The sequence below is a fragment of the Eschscholzia californica genome, unplaced genomic scaffold (genome assembly GCF_041429995.1).
Source record: "Eschscholzia californica isolate CP2 unplaced genomic scaffold, dmEscCali1.0.p SCAF_1, whole genome shotgun sequence".
Taxonomy (NCBI): Eukaryota; Viridiplantae; Streptophyta; class Magnoliopsida; order Ranunculales; family Papaveraceae; genus Eschscholzia; species Eschscholzia californica.
The window spans coordinates 28333847-28359804 of NW_028238198.1; the positions used below are offsets into that span (position 1 = coordinate 28333847).

At 36.7% G+C, this 25958-nt stretch overlaps 1 protein-coding gene and 2 long non-coding RNA genes across 3 annotated transcripts; 2 read left to right on the forward strand and 1 right to left on the reverse strand.

Annotated features, from left to right (window-relative positions):
* The first annotated feature begins 12080 nt into the window (after window positions 1–12080).
* Window positions 12081–13240, forward strand: LOC147565767 (uncharacterized). The gene is made up of 3 exons (XR_015230277.1): window positions 12081–12228; window positions 12549–12747; window positions 12849–13240. It is a non-coding gene; the product is annotated as an uncharacterized LOC147565767 (long non-coding RNA).
* A 193-nt stretch (window positions 13241–13433) lies between these two features.
* Window positions 13434–14715, reverse strand: LOC147565768 (uncharacterized). Its single transcript, XM_086652271.1, has one exon. It carries the CDS (start codon window positions 14684–14686, stop codon window positions 13442–13444), a length of 1245 nt encoding a protein of 414 aa, XP_086508397.1. The 5' UTR covers window positions 14687–14715; the 3' UTR covers window positions 13434–13441.
* An 828-nt stretch (window positions 14716–15543) lies between these two features.
* On the forward strand, window positions 15544–25035 carry LOC147565769 (uncharacterized). The gene is made up of 8 exons (XR_015230278.1): window positions 15544–15678; window positions 15788–15863; window positions 16692–16775; window positions 18214–19045; window positions 19196–22239; window positions 22349–22424; window positions 23253–23336; window positions 24775–25035. It is a non-coding gene; the product is annotated as an uncharacterized LOC147565769 (long non-coding RNA).
* Window positions 25036–25958: the final 923 nt, after the last annotated feature.

Genomic DNA, 25958 nt, shown 5'->3' on the forward strand with positions numbered 1-25958 from the left:
GCGAGAGAGTAGATGCTATATATGGTGGTGACTGAAACCCTAAATTTTTAATTCTTTTAGTTGTGATATTATGTTAAGGATGTCTTAATATCAGTCGTTATGATATTTTATTAAGGATAATTTTGTCTATAAATATTAAAAAAAATCATTTCCGGGAATGGGAATCACAACCCACTCCCTCCCTAAGTTTGCCATTACCCGTTTAGGGAGAATCATATTCCCCCGAAAATAGGATTCCCCCTACATTTCCGCGAGCCAAACAGTAAACGGGATATTTCAAGAATCGCATTTCATTCCCACATGATTCTTGCGCGCAAAACCTAGAAATTCCTCCATTAATTCTTGAGGGGTTGGGTCATTGGTCCAAAAAGGGGGCCAAAATGAAAATTTCATCCAAAGTTGCCTAAAAATGAAAGGGAGGTCCAATGTGTCAGTTTGGGGGTCAAAATTACGTAAAGGGCCCTTAGAAAATAAAGTATTTACCGTTCATGCCATCGAAAATTACAAAATTGCCATCGAAAATTCTCGGGAAACGATTTTTTTTCTGAAAAATAATCTGACAACCCGTCCATCAGAATCTGTACTGTTCACAAAATTACGGAACAACCACCGAAAAATTTCCGGGAAACGAAATTTTTTTCGGGAAATTATTTTATTTACCGGAAATTTTTTTCTGTACTAGACATTTTTGCTGGGCGGGAATTTGAAATTTCGTAAAAAAAATTTGAAAATTTGGGCGGGAATTTGAAAATTTCAAAACTTCGAAAAAAAAAATTTGTGACCAGGAAATTATTTTATTTACTGGAAATTTTTTTCTGTACTAGACACTTTTGCTGGGCGGGAATTTAAAATTTTCAAAAGAAATTTAAAATTTGCCCGGGAATTTAAAATTTTCAAAAAAATTTGAAAATTTGGCCGGGAATTTGAAATTTCGTTTGAAAATTTCGGAAAAAAAGATTTCGTTTGAAATTTTTTGTGTACGGGAAATTATTTTATTTACCGGGAAGAAATGGTTTGCTGGGCGGGAATTTGAAATTTCAAAAAATTTTGAAACTTTGAATTTTTCGTGTACTGGTAAATTATTTTATTTACCAGACATTTTTTTTCAGGAAAACGTCAGCATGTCCCGTCCAAGGGCAAGAGGGGAATAAAAAAAAACTGACATTTGGACCTGCAACTAATTTTTGGGCAAGAGTGGATTTTTTTTTGGGTTTACCCCCCATATTTTGGACTGTTGACTCAAAAATCCTTAATTCTTCTGTTGACCAACATGTGTGTTGATAGAAAAAATGAGTGTAATATGGTAAACATGAGTCTGATGTGCGAGTCTATCTATTGCTTTGGCTAAAAAAATCATATCACCACGGAATTATGTAGGCGCCATTAGATTAATTATAGCAGGTCCCATTGTTTAGGAAAGTACAAAGGTCGGCCCTAAAAGTCCTGTTTCTCATATAATTAACGAAAGAAGGATATATAGATGTATGGTAATTAATAGATTTTTTTATTATATTTTGAGTTTATTTCTTTATAATGAAATTAGAAGCTCTCTTTTAACAGGAAAGAATTTATTGTATGTGATTTATTTCTTTTATTTTATACATTTAGAACACCTATAAATAGATGATATCTCCCTATGAGATCAATAAACAAAGAAGAAGTCGATAGTTTTTTGGTTATTGAGATTTCAACCGTTATTTGACAATGGAGTTAACGATTACTAGAAAATGGATCGGCTGGACTATGTTCTCTCTGTTGGTGATTAATGTGATACTTTTCGTGTGGGTACAGATTAAGGCCCATTCTAAACACGCTTAATTAATTACGTTTATTTCCGTTTGATTTCTTTAATTATTAATTCAATGAGATATAAATAAAGAATTTAGCTATTTATATTTTATGATTTTTCTCAATTAACTCTAGTTACTTGTCAATTCTTCTGTGAGTTCTCTCTCTCTCTCTCTCTCTCTCTCTCTCTCTCTCTCTCTCTCTCTCTCTCTCTCTCTCAAAATTATGGTTGCTTGTTTGAAAATACAAATAGCATGAATGAATTCATGAATATGCATATCCATTATACATAGTGGACTAATGGAGTTTAATGAATATAACAAATATAATATATATATAAATATATATATATATATATATATTTATATATATATTATACATATGTCTCCCTTTTAGATCAGTAAACAAAGAAGAAGTCGACAGTTATTGCGTAATTGAGATTTCAACCGATATTTATGACGTGTAGCGATTGACAGTGGAGTTAACGATTAATAGCAAATGTATTGCCTGGACTTTGTTCTCTCTGTTGGTGATTAATTAACGGCCACTCTAGGCACGCGTAATTCACGGTTTATTTCCGTCTGCTTTTTTAATTATTAATTCAATGAGATAGCTACTAGTATCAAGTATCAATGGTCAATACAAACATAAATCATAAATTAAACAAGGAAAGAGATAGTAATTAAATAAGAGCACATGCATGGATGATGAAGAGATGGAAGAGAGGTTGGGACTAAAATTAGGGTTTAGTGGTGGAAGTAGTAGTTGAAGGAGGAGGTGGTGGGGTAAGGAAAGGGAAGAGAGATGGAATTAAGGAAGCAATAGAAGATGGAATTGTTGTGGGAAGGGTAAATCCTGAAGGTAAGGGACGCAAGGTGAGTGGTGTAGGAAGAGTAGTAGTAGGAATAGTTGGCAATGTAGCTGCAGGCAGTGGAGGAAATGTAGTGGTGGGTTTAGGCAAAGATGGCATATTTGTAGTTATACTTGGCAGTGGTGGTGGAGTTGTTAGTGTTGGAATGGCAGGAAGTGTCGGCCGTGGTGGTGGTGCTGTGAGTGCCGGTGTGGTAGGAAGTGGGGGTAAAGGTGGTAAAGTAGGAAGAGAAGGCATGGAAGGGGGTTGTTTGGTTGTTTGTAAAAGATGGCGAGCCGCCAACCCTACATTGAAGCTTGTCAATGACAATGCAATGGTCATGCACATAACAAAGAAAAATTTAAAAGGAGTCATTGCTCAAGAAATGTATAAAAGAAGATACAAGATTGAATTTGTGTTTGATGAGACTTTGTTTTTGTGTTTTTATAGGACAAATGAAGAAGGTAAAGAAGAGTAGAACAACCAAAGTATAGAAGTTTGATGAGATGTGGTTGAGCAAAGTATGGAATTGTGTATGAGAAAAGTAGTTGGCTAGTTGTCTCCAAAACTCAACCCCATTGGCTTTGATTTTTTACACACAATAAATTAAGTCTAGGATTATGTGGTTGATGTCCATGTGTCTATCAGATTTGAATATGTTCTGTCTACTTATCTGACCCACATTTCAAATCGCCTAAGACTACAAAAACATCCATAGGAAGTTTTAAAGGCACCGCCGTAAGTTGTATTTGTTCCCCCTGCACCCCCTTTACTTATATCTAGTTTTAGACGCATCCAAATTGGTGGTGTCCACTCAAGTCCTACTGAATTCAACTCCAATGTCTGGGTTGAAATCGGTAGTATTTAATAGATCGCAGACCCTCTAGAAACAGTGAACTTGACCGGAATTTGTAATCAAATCAACTCGAACCCACCGACTATAATTTGAAAAAAGTGTGGGAGTATCTATCTTTAAAGGAGACATTTTATCTATTTTCTAAAATATGGTGGGTGGCAAACAAACTATTTTTCCATAAATTCTTGATTTGGGCTAGTTTATTTCTAACTTCGGGCTGGGTTCCTACATTTCGTGAAATGTGCAGCTGAGTAGTGTTTGAAGCAAGGTTACCTGGTACACGGATCGCTCCGGTCGGTGGTACGGGTACCGGTACGCGGAACGCTACAATGTGAGTATTCTAGGGGTATACTTCTCCGGTACGTCATTTTCGAGTTCAGTACGTTTTGGACTATTTTTCATAGACAATAAATACTCTCTATGATGCATTTATAATAGATACACCTACTCTTAGACATCATTTCTCCATCAAACTTACAATCTAACAAGCCAATTAAAAAAGTTTTTGTGGTTTAACTACCAAATTTGTCGAATTTATAGTTTTCTACAAAGATTCTAGGTTAATTAAGACTAAAAATTCAGGTACACTAATTGTGGGGTACTGGATCGCGAATCCACCCAAAAAAGGTACGAAATTTCGGGTTAAGTGAAACGGGTACGCGGTACGTAGGGTAGAGGAGAGTATCTGGTAACCTTGGTTTGAAGCGACCCGACCCCCTTGTTCGTTCTGGGGCTGGTCACAGTTAACATCAATCCGCCGTAGAACGCAATGTCTTATTTATTCCCTTGGCGCTGAGAAGCCAGATTTCTTAAGATACATGGGTATAGCGGGATTCTATAACACCATATTTTCCCCCATCCCTGCGAGCGGATCAACTTTAACCCATTTTTTTTTCGTTATTTTAGTAGGCAACCAGTTAGCAGACACCGGGTCCTAGAAAGTCTTAGAGAAAAGAGATTGATAGACGCGTATGGCTGGTTCCCCTTTTTAACCCACCTCCACCGTTTGATCAAAGCTCTGACCTGCGACTGCTATTACAAATCCTCATCTGTAATAGCTATTTCCGGGAGGATTTGTGGATTTGAGTCTAACCCAACTAACCGATACAGTTCGGGCTGGGGTACCTGCTTCCTTTTCAACAAAGTTGATCACAAATTAAACTGATATTTTGGAAATGACCTATGAGTGTAATGTTGTATGTTTTCTAATATTTTTTTAAAAGAAGAAGAGCAGAGAGAAAAACACATATGACATAGTTAATGACTTATATTTCATACAAGTAACTTGCTATAAATAATCTATTACATAATCATTATCGGTTCTTTTTTCTATATAGTTCTTGATCCTTGTTGCAGTCGAAGTTCATTATTGTAGTTAGCTGCTGCATAAGTTGTTTTTGTGTTATGATCTTTTTTTACCCCGTCTCACGTGCCAATGAGTACGGGATTTTGTCTGTGGTGGAAGTTGACAAGCACATCAAAAAAGAATCGACGCTTATTAAGATTGAGCGCACATATGTAATCCAGACTAAATGCTCTACCACGATATAGGACAGCAAAAAGAGATATATCACGAAGTCAAGAAAAACCGAACACATGTATAACATTTTAATTATGGTAGCTTGTACTTTTTAAAGCTTTAAACTTTCTTTAGTCATGTTAATTATATCTTCCTTTAACGTCTAGAGCAACCAATGCTTTGCTCTAAGCAACTTGTTGGTCCAAAACTTTTCTAATACTTTTTGTAACACCTCAACTCTTAGCAGTTATCGATGTGGCTGTCGGTTTGACATCCAAGTCCATATCCAGTAGGTATAAAATTTTGTTCCTGGCAAAAGCTCCATAAATTTTCTAAAGGAAAACAAAGTTGATACAACGTCTAACCAAAGTCATGAAATATATAAACGATTATTAGCAATACATTTAAAGAAATACAAGCCCCATTATTTCCATGAAACGAATAACCCCATAAGAATTCCAAACAAGAAAGGCAAAATATACTAAAATGATGAAAACAAATGTAAATGGTAGCAAAGCCGAGCTAAAAGAAATCTAAAAAGGCGACAGAGAAACATTAGCACCATCTTAGAACTAGCAATCCTGATTGAGGCACATCGAATCGTAACTTCTCTCATGTGTCTCGCGCATAAAAATAACTCATATTCAAGGCTTAGTTGGGTAAGGAGGGAAGAAAGGAAATGGAAGGTCCTTAGGAAATTTTGGCTTGGGTAGATATATGGGGATCTTAGGTTTAGTAGGTACTTCAAATTTTGGCAGTGGTGGAAGCTTAGGAAGTGGAGGCAACTCTGGTAGTTTAGGTAGAGGAGGCAATTCTGGCAACTTAGGCAGAGGAGGCAATTCTGGCAGCTTAGGTAGAGGAGGCAATTCTGGAACTTTTGGAACTTCCAACTTGGGCAATGGTGGAAATTTTGGAACTTCCAACTTGGGCAGTGGTGGAAGTTTAGGTTTAGGAAGCTCAATAGGGATCTTTGGCAATGGTGGTAGTTCAGGCTTTGGCAAAATTGAGACACCAGACTTGGACTTGGGGCATTCATGCTTTGGCTTCTGGTTCCCAAGCTTAGGAAATGATGGTAACTTAGGTTTTGGTAGAAATGGATCGTCTATCTCTGGGAATGGTGGCAATTCAAGCTTCGTTAGAGACGGGATTTCAGTCTTAAGCAATTGTGTCAACTCCGGATTTGGTAGAGATGGGATTTGTGCCTTAGGCCAGGGCATGAATTCAGTCTTTGGCAACTTTCTGATCTTAGTTAGGGGTAGCAATTTAGGTTTACGCGGAACCATAGAAAGCTCTGGAACTGTCGGAAGTGTTACATCTAAAAGATGGCGAGTGGCATTAACCATTAGAGTCGTATCGTTACTCATGAAAACCGAAGTAACGAAGAGGAATAGAAGAGGTAGTATAGAAGATAATTGGAGATAGTGAGGAGCCATGGCAAACTTAGCTAGGTACTATAATTGATAAGTCAGGGAAGCTAGTAGTTGTTTGAAGATATATGGAATGAATTTGTAAGTATGGGGTTTTATAATGGAAGATGTGAAGGAATATTTGCTTTTGAAACAGTGGGTAGTTAAGAACTTAAGATTAGGTGGATGATAGGTGAGATGTGCCAAAGAGTGTTTAAGGAAAAAACTTAAACTATGTCTACTTTCTCAACTTCTTCATGTCCATTCAAAATAAGGATCAAATAAACTAACATGTTTTGAATCAAAATTAAGTTGATGATGTCTCTTATTAGTAGATCTTCGTTGGAGAGGACCGCGAAAGTACGCTAATGATATAGTTGGGTTTCTTTTTCTTAGCTAAAACTAAATTATAAAAGGAAGGTGATGAGACCAACGACTTTGCTCTTAAGTATGCATCACATAACATCAGAACGACTTTGACTCCTGATGACTGAACTAATGTCGTCAGTCACCACTACCTGTTACTAAGAGAACGAATTATAAGTTTTATTTTTCTCCTTAGGTTCCCAACATTGAAAATAGTGAACTCTTGTATTTTCACGAAGTTTGTGCTTGGTTAGTACTATAAAAGATGTAATAACTATTCAAAAATAACGAAAATTTCCTTTATAAGCAAAGGACGCATTTAACCATTCATATGAATCTAAAGAAAAGTTTATTTTGAAAATAAGTGAAGAATTATCAAACAAGGGCATTCTATTCGGACACTTTAGCCACAGCTCTTAAAACGGTGGTCCGTATTTTTGTCATGTTTCATGAGTCGGTTCCAAAAGATTAATGAAGAAACTGTGGCTGATAATGTACTACCGTGCCAAGCTACTCTTTTCTCGAGCTTCTTTTTGTTAAATGACGTGATAAAGGCAATGAAACTCGGCCCATGGCACGAAAACTAATAAAATGCAAATTTTTGCTAACGTAACACAATATTATAAAGTAAAAGAAACATAAATTTCTCTCAAGTTAATCAAACCAACCTATAGTACAACCAAATGATTCTGAAGGCAATATTATATATGTGTATATATATATATATATATATATATATATGTATATATATATATATATATATACATATATATATATATATATAATAAGGGAGGATGGTATCTTTTTCCCTCCTCCCAATGGTCAAGATTGAGTTTCACACATATATATATATATATAATAAGGGAGGATGGTATCTTTTTCCCTCCTCCCAATGGTCAAGATTGAGTTTCACACATATATAAAAGAGGGCTCAGATTTATCTTCTTAAAATTTAATGGATGGGATTTGAGGAACAAAAGATCTAATGGTTTTAAATGAAAGAGGGAAAGAAGGAGCATCTTTGAAAAGATGCCATCTTTTACTCTTCCCTCCCAAACACCCGGTACAACACGTCCTTCTCTCATCTCTTCAACTTTTTTTTTTTTCAAAAGTCCCCTTCCCGCTCGGCCGCTCTCATCTTCGTCAACTTCGATCTCATGATCCGTGATGCAGGTATCCCTCGCTCTCTATCTCTCTGTATGTTTGTTTCTTCCTCACACACACACTCTGTTCAGCTGAAGTGTTAGAGAGAGAAAGAAAACCCCTAGCCCCCAAATTAAAATACTAAACTAGGGTTTTAATGGAGGCTTCTAAGTTCTAATTAGGGTTCTGAAGTTACCTTGAAAACTAGGGTTCTTCTAATTAGGGTTCAACTTTTTGACTTTGATAAAACTAAACCCACTTTTGGCTAAATTCATTTTGGGTTCTCTGATTTTGTTGATAGGGTTCTCTCGATTCATGGTTGTTGATAGGGTTCTTAGAGGTGCTAATGAGATTCTGGTGCTAATGAGATTTTGGGTTCTCTGACTTTGTTGTGTTGTCTTTTTTAGGTGAATCGGGGTTAGGGTTTGAACTATCATTTTTTAGGCAAACAGCTCAGACTTCTTATATCGCCTCCCCCTTTTCAGCATTCTCTCTCCGACTTGCATAATTTTCACTTTCCTATTTCTCTATCCTAACAACTTCTTTATGTGCCAGCAAGTCCCGAAATCAAGCGAATATCAAAGCTATATATGTTTAAGGTGAGTATCAATGGTCATTTTGTTTATTCCTCATTCTATCACTACAAAGTTTATTTTAAGAGGGGATCTCAGACCAAAGGAAATAGTTTAATTCTTAGATATGATTTAAGCCACTATGCTTAATTTTTGTGTTGTTTACAACTCCAATGACATTATTATTGAAGGGTACTTCGGGTTACAGTGGACTATAGTAAGTGTTTATTTTATATCCCAAACTTTTTCTCATTGGAATTAAATGTCTGACCAAACTTGAAAAGTTGATCTTTACTTCCCAACTCACTTTCTTTAGAGTTCAAGTATATCCCCGAGTTATTCCACTCCTACTACTTATATGTTTCCTATATTTACATCTTTTTATTGTGTTCCAAGTATGGTTCACTAGAGTATTGACCCAAATAACAACCCCTACAAGAGATAAAACTTAGGGTGAGGTTTTGATATATACCTAATAAGGTTTTGATTTGTTTAATTTAGGGTATCTTTCATGGCTTTACTTTAAGGTTTTGATTGAGGGCTTCCTGAAAGATGAGTTCTAGGCCATCTTGAACCATATATATTTAGTTTTTTCATTTGCTTATTCTACTTCGTTTTGTTTCGACCTCAAACAGTTCTTTCGAATGCATTAAAGAGCTAGGCATACAACCTCAAAGAAGTGTAATAGTGTGAACTAAATATGCTTAACAGTGTATTGAAGCTCAAGCAAAATTTTAAACTACAGTTTTCAAAAAAAAAATTTTAACTACAAAATTGAACTACGATTATAAATTTCACTCCTATTCTTCTGCTCCTTAAATTTTAGGTGCTTTCATGTATTTTACAAATTCTTTTGTTTATTTAGGTTTATTTTGCTTAGCTCATTGGCTAGGATTTTACTGGTTCCTCTATTAAAGTCATCTCTATCTCACGCGAGTTCTATCTACCTCTCTCAAATTCGATTTGATGTTTGTAATATATATCAGCCAATTTGTATCTTATACCCTAAGTCGATTTGTAGCTATGTACCACACTAAACCCACTTTCTTTGACTTCACTTTGGGTTATCTTAAACCCTATTTCTTGGTGTTTTCCTCAAATTCGGTTGCAAGGTTTGTGTATCATTCTCTCATTAATATGTTCAGAGGTTCCTTCTCTCATTAACATGTGCAGAGGTACCGTCTTTCTTCTTTGTTTTCTTTTTCTTCTTTGTTTTTTTTTGCTTTTGTATTTAAATTTGAGTTTATATTTGACGTCATAAGCATATAGTTAGCATGTCATCTCAGTTTTTAGTGAAGCTTAGGGTTGCACTGTTTTGGTTACTAGCCTACTGTGTTCAATCACTCGGTTTAGCCTCCTCTCTTGCTGGATTAAGAAGTTCTTGGTGAAAGTTTAGAATCGTTGATTCTTTTAGCTGGATCTTTTTTTACGATATTTTAAGCAAGGAATGAAACTTCGGTTTCGATGGAAACTTCGATGAGTCCAAAAGTGGAAACGTTTCATGGAAACGTTTCGGTCTATGTAGAAACTTTACAAATTTGTGGAAATGTTAGTATCCTTATTAACGTCTCTTTAATATGAAAGGTTAGTATCTTAGAAGCCTAATATGCATTAAAGTAGTTTATTTAGAGGCTAAATGTAATTATTCACCTCTAATAACCCTAAAACACTTATGTTAGGGGCTAATTTGCAATAAAATAGTTAGTTTAGGGGGTAAATTGAGATCATTTAGGGGCTAAATTAAATTATTCACCTCTAATAACCCTAAACCACTTACTTTAGGGGCTAATCTGTAATAAAGTAGTTAGTTTAGGGGCAAATCTAATTGTTTTTAACCTATTCTGTTAGATTGAGGGGCTATATATGCACTTAAGAAATTGTTTAGGGGTTAAGTAACAAGATGATTGTAAGTATACATCAGGTTCTTTAAGGCGCCCCTAAAAATAGTTTCTGGCACCCCTCAAGACATTGGGACAGTGAAGGAACGGGTGCCAGATAACTTTTAAGGGGTGCTTTTAACTTTATAACCTAAAAACCCAAAACCCTAACTTTTCTTCCAACAGTCGCGCCTCTCTCTCCTTCTTCTTCTTCTAGGAAACCCTAATCTCTTTCTTTTCTTCTTCTTCACTCTAAACCCACCCATAAAATCTGAAACATGAAGCTATGAAGAAGAAATCAAGAAGGTTTGATGAAGAAATCAAGAAGAAAGCGAAATTTCGTGAGATTTCGGTCGAAATCTTACACGAAAAGTTTGTAAGTGTATTTTTGTTTCGATGATCTGAAAAACCGAAAAATTTCGGTCATTTCGACCGAAATTTTTCGACTTTTGATTCCTTGATTTTAAGTTAGACTTAAATGTTCTTTATGTCGATTTCTTAGTCTGATCACCCCAAAATTTGAAATGGAACATGTCGTGACTACAATCATGGGCACATAGGAGAGTTGATTATCGAGAATCGATTACTACAAGTGCATAATTTTTATGTACGAAGCTCTCTCAATCTTGAGGTATTCCTATTTCAACAATTATGAGATAATTCCTACAATTAGAATTATGAGACTTTGAATTTTATTGTTGGAAGCTGACTTTGAATTCCTACAGGTGCATGATCGCATTACAGATTATGAAAATTTTCATTGTTGTAAGCAGACTTCTGAGGAGGCCATGAGACCAATTAAGTCAATATTTTCACTACAAGTGAACTCATAATTTGACTGGTGAGTTTCTCTGATTCTAAAACTTTTTGATTTTCTAGATTAAGAAATCAGCATTCACCACCAATGGAAATCAAACTTCGGTAACAGGTAACCTGGAGTGCATGTTTAAGTCAGACAAGATATCTATGATCATTTCCGATTTTGTAATTCATGTTGAGTATTTGATGATGAATCTGTTATGATTTCTATATTAAGCCAGAAAGTATGCTAAATCAAATATCCGTTAAAAATCTTAGGACATCTTCATACCTTGAAAGCATTAAACCCCTGCCCATATTTCTCTTCACCGATTTTGGTTTAGGATTTAGGACTTTTAAATCCTTGAAATCTTAACAATATTTAGTATTTTGTACTCTTAAAAACAAGAGACGATATTGATAATGGTTTCTATTTTGGGTTTGTCACTTGAGGATTCCGTGTGGCTACAAACCTTCTGCTACGAATATGAGGTCTTGGATGACCAATCGCTTGGTTCATTGTGGACTTTGGGTAGTTAATATGAGATGACTGTACAACATTGGTTCCTTTGTATATCGTAAATGGTAGACAAGGGCACAAGAGATTGTCAGGGAAGTTAGGATATGAGCAATTAGGGGTTGGATATCGGCCGAAGAGAATTTTTTTTATAATCGGAGTCTTTGGTTTTTTTTGTTGTTTTTCTCATATTACGAGTTTTAAAAAAAAAATACTATTAATAGTTTATGGTGTTGGAGTTATTTCTTGCAATAAAAGATCTAAAATGTAGTCGCTAAATCTTCCAATTAACTTGCATTGACTCATTTATAGCCGTGTACCTGTGAAGATCTATATTAAGCTAGAAACAGTGTTAATTCAAATATGAATCACTTCATTGTTGTTTCATATGGCTGTTAGCTTCGAAATCTGGTGCAATGGTTAAAACACCATCTTCTTTTAATTAATCAAGGGATTTATTTATTTTTTCCTTTTTTGTTAATAGGGTTTGAAGAAAGTGTAAGTGACAACAACACAGGACTGACATTCCATGCTTTGTAAGCTCTCTTTTTGATTTTCTTTTTTCATGGATTCTAATTAATTTTAAATTTTATTGATTAGTTAAGTCTATGGGCTCAAACACTTTCAACGATACGTGAACACCGTGTTTTAGTATAGCTATAGGTGATTTTCGTCCTTTGTTGTTAGAGTTTCAGTCAGGTTACCGTACACAAGTGGCTCTTAATTCAGACTCTTCGAGTCAATTGAGATCTACAATTGGATTTCAGATATGAAACTGGAAGTAAAAACATACACCATTATCTTCTACAAATGTCAGTTGTAGCAATCTTCTCGACTTCTTTTTGTTTGTTCGCAGCTTGAGACAATCATTGGGGGTATAGTATTTGTGCCGTCACACAAGGATCACCCTTAAGTTCAAAAGACAAGGTTGACCTATTTGTCGAGCACACATTGACTCGAGACTGAAGCTTTCTGTGGGTTTCAATTTGTGTTGTCCCATTTGGGCGGTAAGCATTTGCTCATCAAGAACAACCTTGGGAAAGTTGTGAAGCGTGGTAAATGCAGTTTTTCATTGACAAAAAGACCGTCAAATTTACTGCGATCGTAATATATTGTGGCGGTACTCTTTAAATATAATCAATATATGAATGTGCAGATTCATTCAAGGCGATAAATGATAAGGAATGTCGATGTACCAGTACGTCATTCATGAGAGAAAAGCTATACATACATTACATTGGAACCTTGTGGGTTTCCTGACTCTTCGACTTAGAGTACTGCGAAGGCACCGGATAAAGTGTTTCTGCTAGGGCGGTAACTCAAATGACGGACATGGAATTGGATGAAAGGAAGAAACCAACAGTGCTTGATGTATCGGAGGTCATTCATAATGGAAAAGTCATACTTACATTTCGTCGTTGAGGTTCCTAACTCTTTACCCTGGAGTATGCAAGGCACTGGCGCATACGTTTTTGCTAGGGCATCAACTCAAATGATAGACATGGAGTTGGACGAATGGAAAGAAACAACCATGTTTGATGTGAGCAATATTGTAGATTGTAAATTTAGCTCTTAAATGCATTCAAAAGAACTGTCCGTGCCCGTGGGGCACGGGTTACACCCTCGTATATACATATATATGTATTACAGCGTAACCCAAACAATCCCCATCGACGGAGAAGCCAAATAACATATACATGACTGTTAAAGGTGTAAAATGAAAATAAACTTCAATGCCAGAAGTCATGTTCAAGGGCTAGTTGAGTGAGGATGGGGGAGAGAAGGAAGTGGAAGTTCATTGGAGAAGGTAGGGAATATGGGTTTTGGTAGATCTATAGGGATCTTAGGTAGAGGGGGCAATTCTGGCAATTTTGGTACTTCAAACTTGGGCAATGGTGGCAGTTCTGGTTTAGGAAGCTCAGTAGGGAATTTATTAGGTAGAGTTGGCAGTTCGGGCTTTGGTAATGTTGGTACTTCGAGCTTCGGCAACTGGGGCTTGGGCAAAGTTCCGGTGTCTAGTTTCGGCAACTCGGGTTTGGGTAGAGAAGGCAATTCAGTCTTGGGCTGTGGTGGCAACTCGGCCTTGGGTAGGGATGGAATTTCAACCTTAGGCAACGGTTTCAACTCGGGCTTTGGTAGGGATGGAATTTCAACCTTAGGCAACTCGGGCTTTGGAAGTGACGGAATTTCAACTTTAGGCAACGGGGGAAACTCGAACTTTGGCAATGTTAATATGTCCAGTTTTGGCAAAGTTGGAGCGTCTAACTTCGGAAACTCGGGCTTGGGTTGGGAAGGCAATTCACTCTTGGGCTGCGGTGGCAACTCGGGCTTTGGTAGAGATGGAATTTCAACTTTAGGCAACGGTGGAAATTCGGGCTTTGGTAGTGATGGAATCTCAACTTTAGGCAGTGATGGCAACTCGGGCTTCGGTAGAGATGGAATTTCAACTTTAGGCAACGGTGGAAATTCGGGCTTTGGTAGTGATGGAATCTCAACTTTAGGCAGTGATGGCAACTCGGGCTTTGGTAGTGATGGAATCTCAACTTTAGGCAACGGTTGTAACTCGAGATTTGGTAGTGATTGGATTTCAACTTTAGGCAATGGTGGAAATTCGGGCTTTGGCAATGTTGATATGTCTAGCTTCGGTAAAGTTGGAAAGTCAAACTTCCACAACTCGGGCTTGGGCTGGGAAGGCAATTCAGGCTTGGGTAGTGATGGAATATCAACTTTAGGCAACGGTGGAAACTTGAGCTTTGGGAGAGAAGGAATTTCAAGTTTAGGCAACGGTGGCCATTCGGGCTTCGGTAGAGATGGAATTTCGACCTTAGGCAAAGGTGGTAACGTTGGGATTTCAGGTAAAGGTGGGAATGTGAGCTTGGGAATCTCAGGAACAATTGGAGTTTCTACAAGATGGCGAGCTCCATGAACAACTTCAGTCATTAAAATCAAAGAACTAATGAGAAGTAGAGGAAAGATAAAATGTTGAGTGGCCATGGCTGAATGAACCAGAATTCAGATGATAAAATGATCACTTGGTATTTGTGTTAAGGAAGAAGATCAGTCAATTGAGAATGCATGAAATGAGTTTGCATGTGGATAGGCTTTATAAGAAGAAAATTGAAGAATGGTTGTGTTTAGGAGAGATGGGCAGATAGAGTTAGGTATGTGACAAGTTAGAGAGAGAGAGTGTGTCTTGTTTGTTGAACTTAATCATCTGTCATACAAATAATAAACTCAAACTAGCTCACATACAAATAGTCTTTCATTGACCACCAAAGTTAGGATGAGGGTTGTAGTGGAATTTTTCTTGCCTATTTTTGTCTATTCATTAGCATACGCAATCATTTTGCTATAATGAAAGTGAAATTTATACTTGTCCAATATAAGCTTAACCACAAAATAATATTTAGTACTAGCTTGAGGAAAGATTAGTTGTTACAGGTGAAATCTTACTTCAATCTTTTCTTATCTACTCAAGTATAAAATACCCAAAAAAGAATTTATAAAATACCCAAAAAGTGCTAAATGGCCTAAAATTTGGGAAGAACTGGTCTAAGGACTTTAGAACGGCTACATCACCGTTCAGTGTGTAGTCGGCCGATAATTTGAGGGTATTTAACGTTTGGGAGGGGCTAAAGGCGTCAAGGTTGTAACGTCCCGTGCTTTCGATTCAGAAAATATAAGACTAAGGTTAGGCGAAGGGCCATTTGAAGCTTAGAGAAAGTTAGGACAAGGACTAAATCAACAACTGGTGCAGAAAATAGGGTGTTTTCTACGACCAGGAAATATTTAGGGGCTGCTTTGCAAGTTTATAGAAATTGAGGGACTAAACTGTAAATTCGAGTGGATAAGTTGTAAACCAAAAAAATCAGATTTTCTTCCTCTCTTTAAACCGACTGAGATTAGGGCTTAAGCTCAAGGGAAGAAATTGATTAAGATTGAGAGTTGGGTGAATTTTAAAGAGAAATTTTGAGTTCAATCAAGAAGTAAGTGTTGTTCTTAAGCTTTTTTGTTTAGGTTTTTGATGGAAACTTAATTTTCTCTCTCTATGATGTTGAATTGAGTTTTAATGGTAGTTTTCTTTACTACTTGAAGAACTTGGTGAATTGAGGAGGAATTGGAAGAGAATAATCAAGAGAAAGCTATTGAAATCGATTTTATTGGAATCAAGGTAAGAAATTTTGATCCCTATGGTTGTATAATGAATTTTTGAGGGTATTTCCTTACCTTTATGTGTGATTCTATGATGTTAGTTAACTTAAAGAGTTATGAAGTTATGTATGAAGAATCAAGTGGATGAATAGGTCAAGACTTGATGAAAAACAGTAGGTTTAAGAACAAAACTGCTACTGTTTTTGGGTGTTTAGACAGTCTTAAAGGCTTCGGAAGAATTTCGAGTCTTCATAGATATTATAGCTCGTCTCGTTCCGATTCCAGAAACATATTATAATGATTATTCGGAGTTCGTATGAGGACGATATGATGGTTAGAGTATGCAGCATACGAGCAGTAAAACTGATGCACTGCTGCGTATCTTTTAGGTTTTTCCGGCATGTTTTAGTCGTAATTAGGAGAAGACACCTGAGAATGAAACGCTAGGAGTGAAGTTAACTTTCCGAAAACTTAAGAATCAGTTGAATCGGATTAAAGACTAAAGAGTATTGTTTGTTTGAGCGCGCAGTGCGTAATTAAGACTACTTTGTGTGTTTATGCATTTTGGATACGGTTCATTCGGATTTTAGCAAGAGAACCGATAGAAATGTTAAAGGGCATAAATATACTTTAAGTGATATATGATTCAACTTAATTGAGTATGACAACGAAAGTTTTTAAATGGTCGAAAGTACTCGGTATAGTCGATTTCGTTACAAGGAACAACTTCAGAATAGTTTGGTTTATAACGGGACCTAATATAGGTTGGATTTGTATATTAAGGGTGTGAATAAGATATTCTTGTTGTCAGAGTGAAGGTGACTCTTGTCCCTTGTACTTTCAGCAGGAAGCGAATACTACGTAGAGGAGAGACCCGAGGAGTCCGAATCTCAGGTGGACGACAACGAACCGGAAGTGTACTACATCTGAGGTAGGATCCTATGAATCTTACTTGGAGCACGGGTATTCCCCGTTACACCATTTTATATATATATTTAGTTTTTATCTTTATCTTTTTCTTTTCCGTTCTTTAGTTAAAATTATGACATAATATGCTATGGTGGGAATGTATGTGGTGTGTTGTGTGTTATGGATGTTTATCTTTTAAAAACAAATTGGTTTTTCTGAAAAATAATCACATGGAGGCGGAATCGCTTGATCTGTGTGATCGTTTTGTGTGAATTGTAAACACGTGGTGGCGGAATCGCTTGAGCTGCGTGTATAACATGGAGGCGGAATCGCTTGATCTGTGTTACGTGTATTGATTGTTTGACGCCGGGCATTGGTTGGTCCCCTTGTTTATTTTTCTGTTATGGATTAGCCATGAATTCATGTCAAGGGTTACACTCGGTGCATGCGCAGCCGTTTGGTAACGACCATTCCAGTTTACCCAGAATGGGGTCCGAGAGAGATTGGGAGTTGGGGTATTCCGACCCTTGGAGTGATTAGGGGACTGACCAGTGCCATGTTTGTTTATTTATTCTGCTAAGCCACTGGTGTTTGTGGTTTGAATTCTGTATGATATGTGATTGATACTTACAACATTTTCACCGAAATGAAATAGGGTGCTTACCCGAGTTTTCGTAATAAGAAAATACTTAATCCCTTAAAGTGGACACTTATAAAAGCTTGGCTTTAAACAGGGTTTACCCTACCTTGAGAGACAAGAAAGCTCTTCTCCTTTGGGTTGATGGGACCTTTAGGAGGGCTCTGTTCTTGTAGCTTTGGGAGCCTATCAGATCATTTAATATTATTATAGGTTCATGCATGTGTTTGGGTATTCTTCGAATGGTCAATGAGTTACCTTGCGAGGAAGCGTCAGATCTGGCCGGAGATAGGACGCGCCTCAAGACGAGATAATTGTATCGCCGTGGGTATATGGCTCTACTAAGCGACGATACTCTTATAGTCGTCTGGGTAAGTCATGACATATTCTAAGCGTATCATTGTTTGGGTGAGATTTACTATTCGATGCGTATTGAGATCACAAGTTAGCCCGATGGGCGATGATGACGAAGGGAGAGTTACGGAAGCTCTTACCGGGGTATTACGTGGATCCATGTGTACACTGCAGTAGTCAACTGTTCGATAAGGCGCCGCCTGCCTACGTACTAACAAAGGCCTAACGGTTCTTCCTAGCCGAATAGTAGGTGACCCCGACTGAGGGCGTATTCAGTCATGATCTTGGTAAGCTAGAAGAATTATCTTGCTGTATTGCCTTGCTTGATGTGCATAATATCTATTTGTACTATTGTATCACCTAAACTATTGTTTTATTAAAAGGTTGATGTGTGGTGCGGGTAGGATGTCTAGGTATCCTACTGAGCTAACTTTCGAGTTATCTCACTCCTTCATTTGTTTTTGTTCAGGTACTATAGTTCCAGATCGATCTAATCTTGCTTGTGAGCAACTGGTGATGTGAGATCGATTTGTTTTTGTATATTTTGAAGTTATGTATATTATCAGAACGAAGAATATATATGTATCACTGTAGTATATAGTAGGTGCGAGATGTTTGGGGTTTGTAGTTTGTTTTGTCGTGATATGAGTTTATGTGCATGTATATATGTATGTTTTGGCAGGTTTTACAGGTTTTATAGACTCAATTTACAGAGGAAACTCTGCCGAAATTTAGTCTCGTTTTTTTGACTTTTAGTTCGTTTTCAAAAACTATGATTTCTTATTAGATTTCCGCTGCTTCATTTTATTTGTTTGATAACAGAGATAAGTGTGTTGGCTTTGGTTTATTTTAGAAACTCTGTTTAAGCGAGACTGAGACTTAGTTTCTTTTATAAACTGCCGGGCAAACCGTGTCTCGGAACACGGGGCGTCACAGTTGGTATCAGAGCATGAGTACGTGCATTGGGCCGACTGGCATCAGAATATATTCTGTGCAATAATGAGTGAGGTAACTAAAAACACCAAGGCTTGATAAATTCGTAAAAGCTTCAAGATAAAATATGAAAAGATAATAATATTGCTGATTTTATTTTGTTTTATTTGAGATTTTAAGATTTTGATTCTATCTTTGCTGACTTTTATGTGCTCAGCACATCTGAGTCAGGCCTACGTGAAGGTCCCACTCAGATATCATAATGTGAGTAAGGTTCCTTTAACGGTAGGTCACTTACATTGTGATTTTGTTTGCCGAGTACATTGCCTGCAGAAGATAGTGATGACAATCAACTGAGCATTATTGAGGTACGAATTGCATTCATATTAGGCTTAGGTTCATATCATTGGTTGGTTGTGGATAGACTTCTCTGATTTTCGATACTTCGATGTACTCTGAAAATGAATACTTGGTGAACGGTTTACATTGGTCGTTTGTTTCCTCGATTATTGTGCAAGGTGGTACAAGTGGCCGATCAAGGATTGATAAGATGGTTTGGTATAAAGTTTTGGGCAGGGCGGCATATTGATGTTGTGAAAGTATCAAAGACAAAAGTGCTTGAGGAAGTTAAGTGTAGTTGACTTTTGACATTATACAAGTTCACAAAGATCGACAATTGGAAAATGTTAAGAAAATTACAAGATGGAGATGGATATATTGGTTCATTTAGGACAAGGATAGTGAACTAGTAAGCTAATCCCCATAGAAGGACGATTTGGAAATCTATAATGACTCAGGGAAACCGAAGCAAGAAATGGTGCTAACAACCAGGTGTCCAGCAACAATAACCTAGGGCATCAAAGTCAAGGAATAAAATGCGTGGACAACTTATCTGATATGGATGAATTTGTGGTAAAATTTTGTGAGCCTAAGTCACTCGAGCAGGTGATTCTCATATGAAGACATTGCCAGGAGTAATTAACCTAGGTGAATCGGTAATATGAGAAATGCTATCGAGTAATGAAGAAGCTACAAATTGAACCACTAAAGAAGTATTGTGATCATAATGGTGCGAAAATATCTCTACGAAGGATTAACTAGATGAGAAGATGAGTCGGACCTTTTGTGTTATGGACCTCATGGTAGTTGTACACCTTCCTTCATTTACGAGTTTCGATCAGATCAATTAGAGAGAGTTGAGGTTGACTTTGATCGGTTTTGTTTCGAGCATGTATTATTTTAGTTTGATTACAGATAAGGTATGGTCTGGTTGAAAGAAAGTTATATGATAGAAACATATCTTTTATCGGTTATAGTTGTTGGTGGTGAGATTTAGGGGCATCAGACACATAACCTTATCGAGAGAGACTACTTCACTGAATGGTAGTTCGTCACTTGGAAATAATAGATGTGTTGGTCTTCAGATTTATAGATGTGGCACAAATGTCAGTTATGTCGGGGTTTTTATCAGTTGTCAGAGTATTATCAGTGACAAGGATAGTTGTCTAAGTCCAGTTGTTATCTGGTACATCTTTTCATTCAGTTGCACTATACGAGATGGTATTCTCAAGTTATATGTTGACTGCACGATATTGAGTTCGATTTTTCTAAAGGATATATATTTTTCATATAAGACTACGATGGATTTCATCGACAATATTCAGTTTATTTAGTGATTGAGGAAATATGGTCTAGCAGGCTAATGTACGGGATTGAACTATATTGGTTCAACGAGATACTTCGTTGTTAGAGGTCGTATTAATTGAGACATTATTGGTTATTAGAAATATCTGGGATTCTCAGGTTATTGTAGAATGATTATCGAGGGTTGGTTTCTGTATGACTTGTATAGATATTATAGCGATTTTCTATTTATATTATATCGTGTTATCGACAACAACTATGTTTTCTTTGGGATTATAGTTTCGACGCCAAAATCGACTTGTATATATTATAGATGCCCTTAATCTTTATTTTCTTATACTATGGGCAACGGTATTTTCTTATATTATTGAGAAAGATATTTTCTGAAGATGTGGGATCCACGACAACTTATACTTACAGATAGATTATAGATTATAGGGGGCTTCATTCTTTATTTTCTTATATCGAGGATAGTTATAGAATATTCTTGGGTCTTGTAGTAAGATGAAAATTCGACTTTATTGTTCAGTTGTTTAATATTTAGAATTTGTTTCAGACTTGGAGGTTGATGTCGGAAGAGGAAACATATGTGACATCATTTCTATGGTTGCACATATTAGTGTTTAACCTCAATTTCACTTCATAATATTACTAGTTCTGCAGAAGAATTCAGGATATGAAGGGTTGGACCTTTTTGTTTATAGAGTTTAGCCAGACTGATCTTTGTTAGATGCAGTGGGTTTGTGATTTAGAAATGGTACAGGTTCTCTCAAGTTCAGAGTTGGTCGAAAGAACTGGGCAAAAGAATAGAAGAGGTTGGTTAGTTGTCTTCTTAGCATACAATCAGATTTATAACATCATAGTCGTTGGTTAACATGGGATCAAGAGATTACTTATCAAGGGTTCATTGCATTATCTAATTGTTAGATTCCTCAGATTTTAGTGTGGAGTACTTTGGATAAGAATTCGAGAATTGTTTGTAGTGGTTAAGTTATGTACATAGTATTGGGGTACCACGTTGAATTTCATACCCCATCTCTCTACAGATTGTTAGATTGGTTGTCTGAATAAACTGGTTAGTTATCAGTATCTTTTGTTCGAATTGATAGAATATTGCCGCTTAAGTATTTTCATGTGACAGTGTTTTCTCACAACAACAACAACAACAACAATACTCAGTTTATTCTCATCAGATTGATTCGTTTGTGTTTTTGTGTGGGAACTTGTATTGTCAGCATTTATAGATTTGAGTTATAGACTTTCTTGGACCAGATAGGCAGAGAAGATAGGGAAGTTTTGTTGATCATCGACAAAGATTCTTGACTATGAGGGTGAACACTTTTTTTTTTATGTCAGAATTTTACGACAGAATAGCTCAGGAGATTCGGACTTCTGTTAACTACCTTTAGGAATAAGGGAATCCTAAGAGATTTACAAGCTACTAATGTCCAGGTTGGCGTCGAAAAGGCACTTCTCTTGGTTCGAGATTTGTGACAGCTTGTATTGAGATTGACAATTGTTGTTTCATTATTTACTCTCTTTGAATTTCGAGGACGAAATTTCATTTAGGGGGAGAGAATTGTAACGTCCCGTGCTTTCGATTCAGAAAATATAAGACTAAGGTTGGGCGAAGGGCCATTTGAAGCTTAGAGAAAGTTAGGACAAGGACTAAATCAACAACTGGTGCAGAAAATAGGGTGTTTTCTACGACCAGGAAATATTTAGGGGCTGCTTTGCAAGTTTATAGAAATTGAGGGACTAAACTGTAAATTCGAGTGGATAAGTTGTAAACCAAAAAAATCAGATTTTCTTCCTCTCTTTAAACCGACTGAGATTAGGGCTTAAGCTCAAGGGAAGAAATTGATTAAGATTGAGAGTTGGGTGAATTTTAAAGAGAAATTTTGAGTTCAATCAAGAAGTAAGTGTTGTTCTTAAGCTTTTTTGTTTAGGTTTTTGATGGAAACTTAATTTTCTCTCTCTATGATGTTGAATTGAGTTTTAATGGTAGTTTTCTTTACTACTTGAAGAACTTGGTGAATTGAGGAGGAATTGGAAGAGAATAATCAAGAGAAAGCTATTGAAATCGATTTTATTGGAATCAAGGTAAGAAATTTTGATCCCTATGGTTGTATAATGAATTTTTGAGGGTATTTCCTTACCTTTATGTGTGATTCTATGATGTTAGTTAACTTAAAGAGTTATGAAGTTATGTATGAAGAATCAAGTGGATGAATAGGTCAAGACTTGATGAAAAACAGTAGGTTTAAGAACAAAACTGCTACTGTTTTTGGGTGTTTAGACAGTCTTAAAGGCTTCGGAAGAATTTCGAGTCTTCATAGATATTATAGCTCGTCTCGTTCCGATTCCAGAAACATATTATAATGATTATTCGGAGTTCGTATGAGGACGATATGATGGTTAGAGTATGCAGCATACGAGCAGTAAAACTGATGCACTGCTGCGTATCTTTTAGGTTTTTCCGGCATGTTTTAGTCGTAATTAGGAGAAGACACCTGAGAATGAAACGCTAGGAGTGAAGTTAACTTTCCGAAAACTTAAGAATCAGTTGAATCGGATTAAAGACTAAAGAGTATTGTTTGTTTGAGCGCGCAGTGCGTAATTAAGACTACTTTGTGTGTTTATGCATTTTGGATACGGTTCATTCGGATTTTAGCAAGAGAACCGATAGAAATGTTAAAGGGCATAAATATACTTTAAGTGATATATGATTCAACTTAATTGAGTATGACAACGAAAGTTTTTAAATGGTCGAAAGTACTCGGTATAGTCGATTTCGTTACAAGGAACAACTTCAGAATAGTTTGGTTTATAACGGGACCTAATATAGGTTGGATTTGTATATTAAGGGTGTGAATAAGATATTCTTGTTGTCAGAGTGAAGGTGACTCTTGTCCCTTGTACTTTCAGCAGGAAGCGAATACTACGTAGAGGAGAGACCCGAGGAGTCCGAATCTCAGGTGGACGACAACGAACCGGAAGTGTACTACATCTGAGGTAGGATCCTATGAATCTTACTTGGAGCACGGGTATTCCCCGTTACACCATTTTATATATATATTTAGTTTTTATCTTTATCTTTTTCTTTTCCGTTCTTTAGTTAAAATTATGACATAATATGCTATGGTGGGAATGTATGTGGTGTGTTGTGTGTTATGGATGTTTATCTTTTAAAAACAAATTGGTTTTTCTGAAAAATAATCACATGGAGGCGGAATCGCTTGATCTGTGTGATCGTTTTGTGTGAATTGTAAACACGTGGTGGCGGAATCGCTTGAGCTGCGTGTATAACATGGAGGCGGAATCGCTTGATCTGTGTTACGTGTATTGATTGTTTGACGCCGGGCATTGGTTGGTCCCCTTGTTTATTTTTCTGTTATGGATTAGCCATGAATTCATGTCAAGGGTTACACTCGGTGCATGCGCAGCCGTTTGGTAACGACCATTCCAGTTTACCCAGAATGGGGTCCGAGAGAGATTGGGAGTTGGGGTATTCCGACCCTTGGAGTGATTAGGGGACTGACCAGTGCCATGTTTGTTTATTTATTCTGCTAAGCCACTGGTGTTTGTGGTTTGAATTCTGTATGATATGTGATTGATACTTACAACATTTTCACCGAAATGAAATAGGGTGCTTACCCGAGTTTTCGTAATAAGAAAATACTTAATCCCTTAAAGTGGACACTTATAAAAGCTTGGCTTTAAACAGGGTTTACCCTACCTTGAGAGACAAGAAAGCTCTTCTCCTTTGGGTTGATGGGACCTTTAGGAGGGCTCTGTTCTTGTAGCTTTGGGAGCCTATCAGATCATTTAATATTATTATAGGTTCATGCATGTGTTTGGGTATTCTTCGAATGGTCAATGAGTTACCTTGCGAGGAAGCGTCAGATCTGGCCGGAGATAGGACGCGCCTCAAGACGAGATAATTGTATCGCCGTGGGTATATGGCTCTACTAAGCGACGATACTCTTATAGTCGTCTGGGTAAGTCATGACATATTCTAAGCGTATCATTGTTTGGGTGAGATTTACTATTCGATGCGTATTGAGATCACAAGTTAGCCCGATGGGCGATGATGACGAAGGGAGAGTTACGGAAGCTCTTACCGGGGTATTACGTGGATCCATGTGTACACTGCAGTAGTCAACTGTTCGATAAGGCGCCGCCTGCCTACGTACTAACAAAGGCCTAACGGTTCTTCCTAGCCGAATAGTAGGTGACCCCGACTGAGGGCGTATTCAGTCATGATCTTGGTAAGCTAGAAGAATTATCTTGCTGTATTGCCTTGCTTGATGTGCATAATATCTATTTGTACTATTGTATCACCTAAACTATTGTTTTATTAAAAGGTTGATGTGTGGTGCGGGTAGGATGTCTAGGTATCCTACTAAGCTAACTTTCGAGTTATCTCACTCCTTCATTTGTTTTTGTTCAGGTACTATAGTTCCAGATCGATCTAATCTTGCTTGTGAGCAACTGGTGATGTGAAATCGATTTGTTTTTGTATATTTTGAAGTTATGTATATTATCAGAACGAAGAATATATATGTATCACTGTAGTATATAGTAGGTGCGAGATGTTTGGGGTTTGTAGTTTGTTTTGTCGTGATATGAGTTTATGTGCATGTATATATGTATGTTTTGGCAGGTTTTACAGGTTTTATAGACTCAATTTACAGAGGAAACTCTGCCGAAATTTAGTCTCGTTTTTTTGACTTTTAGTTCGTTTTCAAAAACTATGATTTCTTATTAGATTTCCGCTGCTTCATTTTATTTGTTTGATAACAGAGATAAGTGTGTTGGCTTTGGTTTATTTTAGAAACTCTGTTTAAGCGAGACTGAGACTTAGTTTCTTTTATAAACTGCCGGGCAAACCGTGTCTCGGAACACGGGGCGTCACAAAGGTGCCTACACACATGGGACATTTCACAATTTGTGTTTTGTTTGGGGGTCTACAGCAGTTTGACCAGGGGTCTTTAGCGGCACCCTCAACATTTATCTTTCCTCCACTTCTCATTAGTCTCCAAAACCTGATGAAGTTTGACAAACATTATACATAATTTACGAAACTGTACATGTCGTGTATAGTACATTATATGTTTTGTTGATTGATGTATTTGTATTTCTGTGTGTAGATTTGATTTTACAAATGGAATTTCCTACAGAATCATCAAATCTAAGTAAGACTACGAAACTAAAATCTGATGGTTAGGATAAAAATATTTACTAAAACTGATCAGTTGTTTCCTGGTGGTGCAAAAGCATTTCGATATGCTCTTCGACAATATAGTATAAACATAAGGCATGATTTCAAATTCATCAAAAATGATTCAATTTTCATCAGAGAAGATTCGGTTCGTTTGTTGGATGACTCAGATAATTGAGAAGATACTGCAGTGTACCTGTGTAAAAAACATTAAGTTCTTGTATAAATAATGTGAAATATTGGATAAATTATGTTGTATACATGACAAATAATGGTTTCCTCGTAATAAATAACACATAATTTACGAACTTGTTTCGTCATTTGTATTTGATGTTATGTATGAGTAAAAACGAAAACAAATGATGTTGTAATGTTCGTAAATTGTACATAATTTATGAACATGTTTCATAATT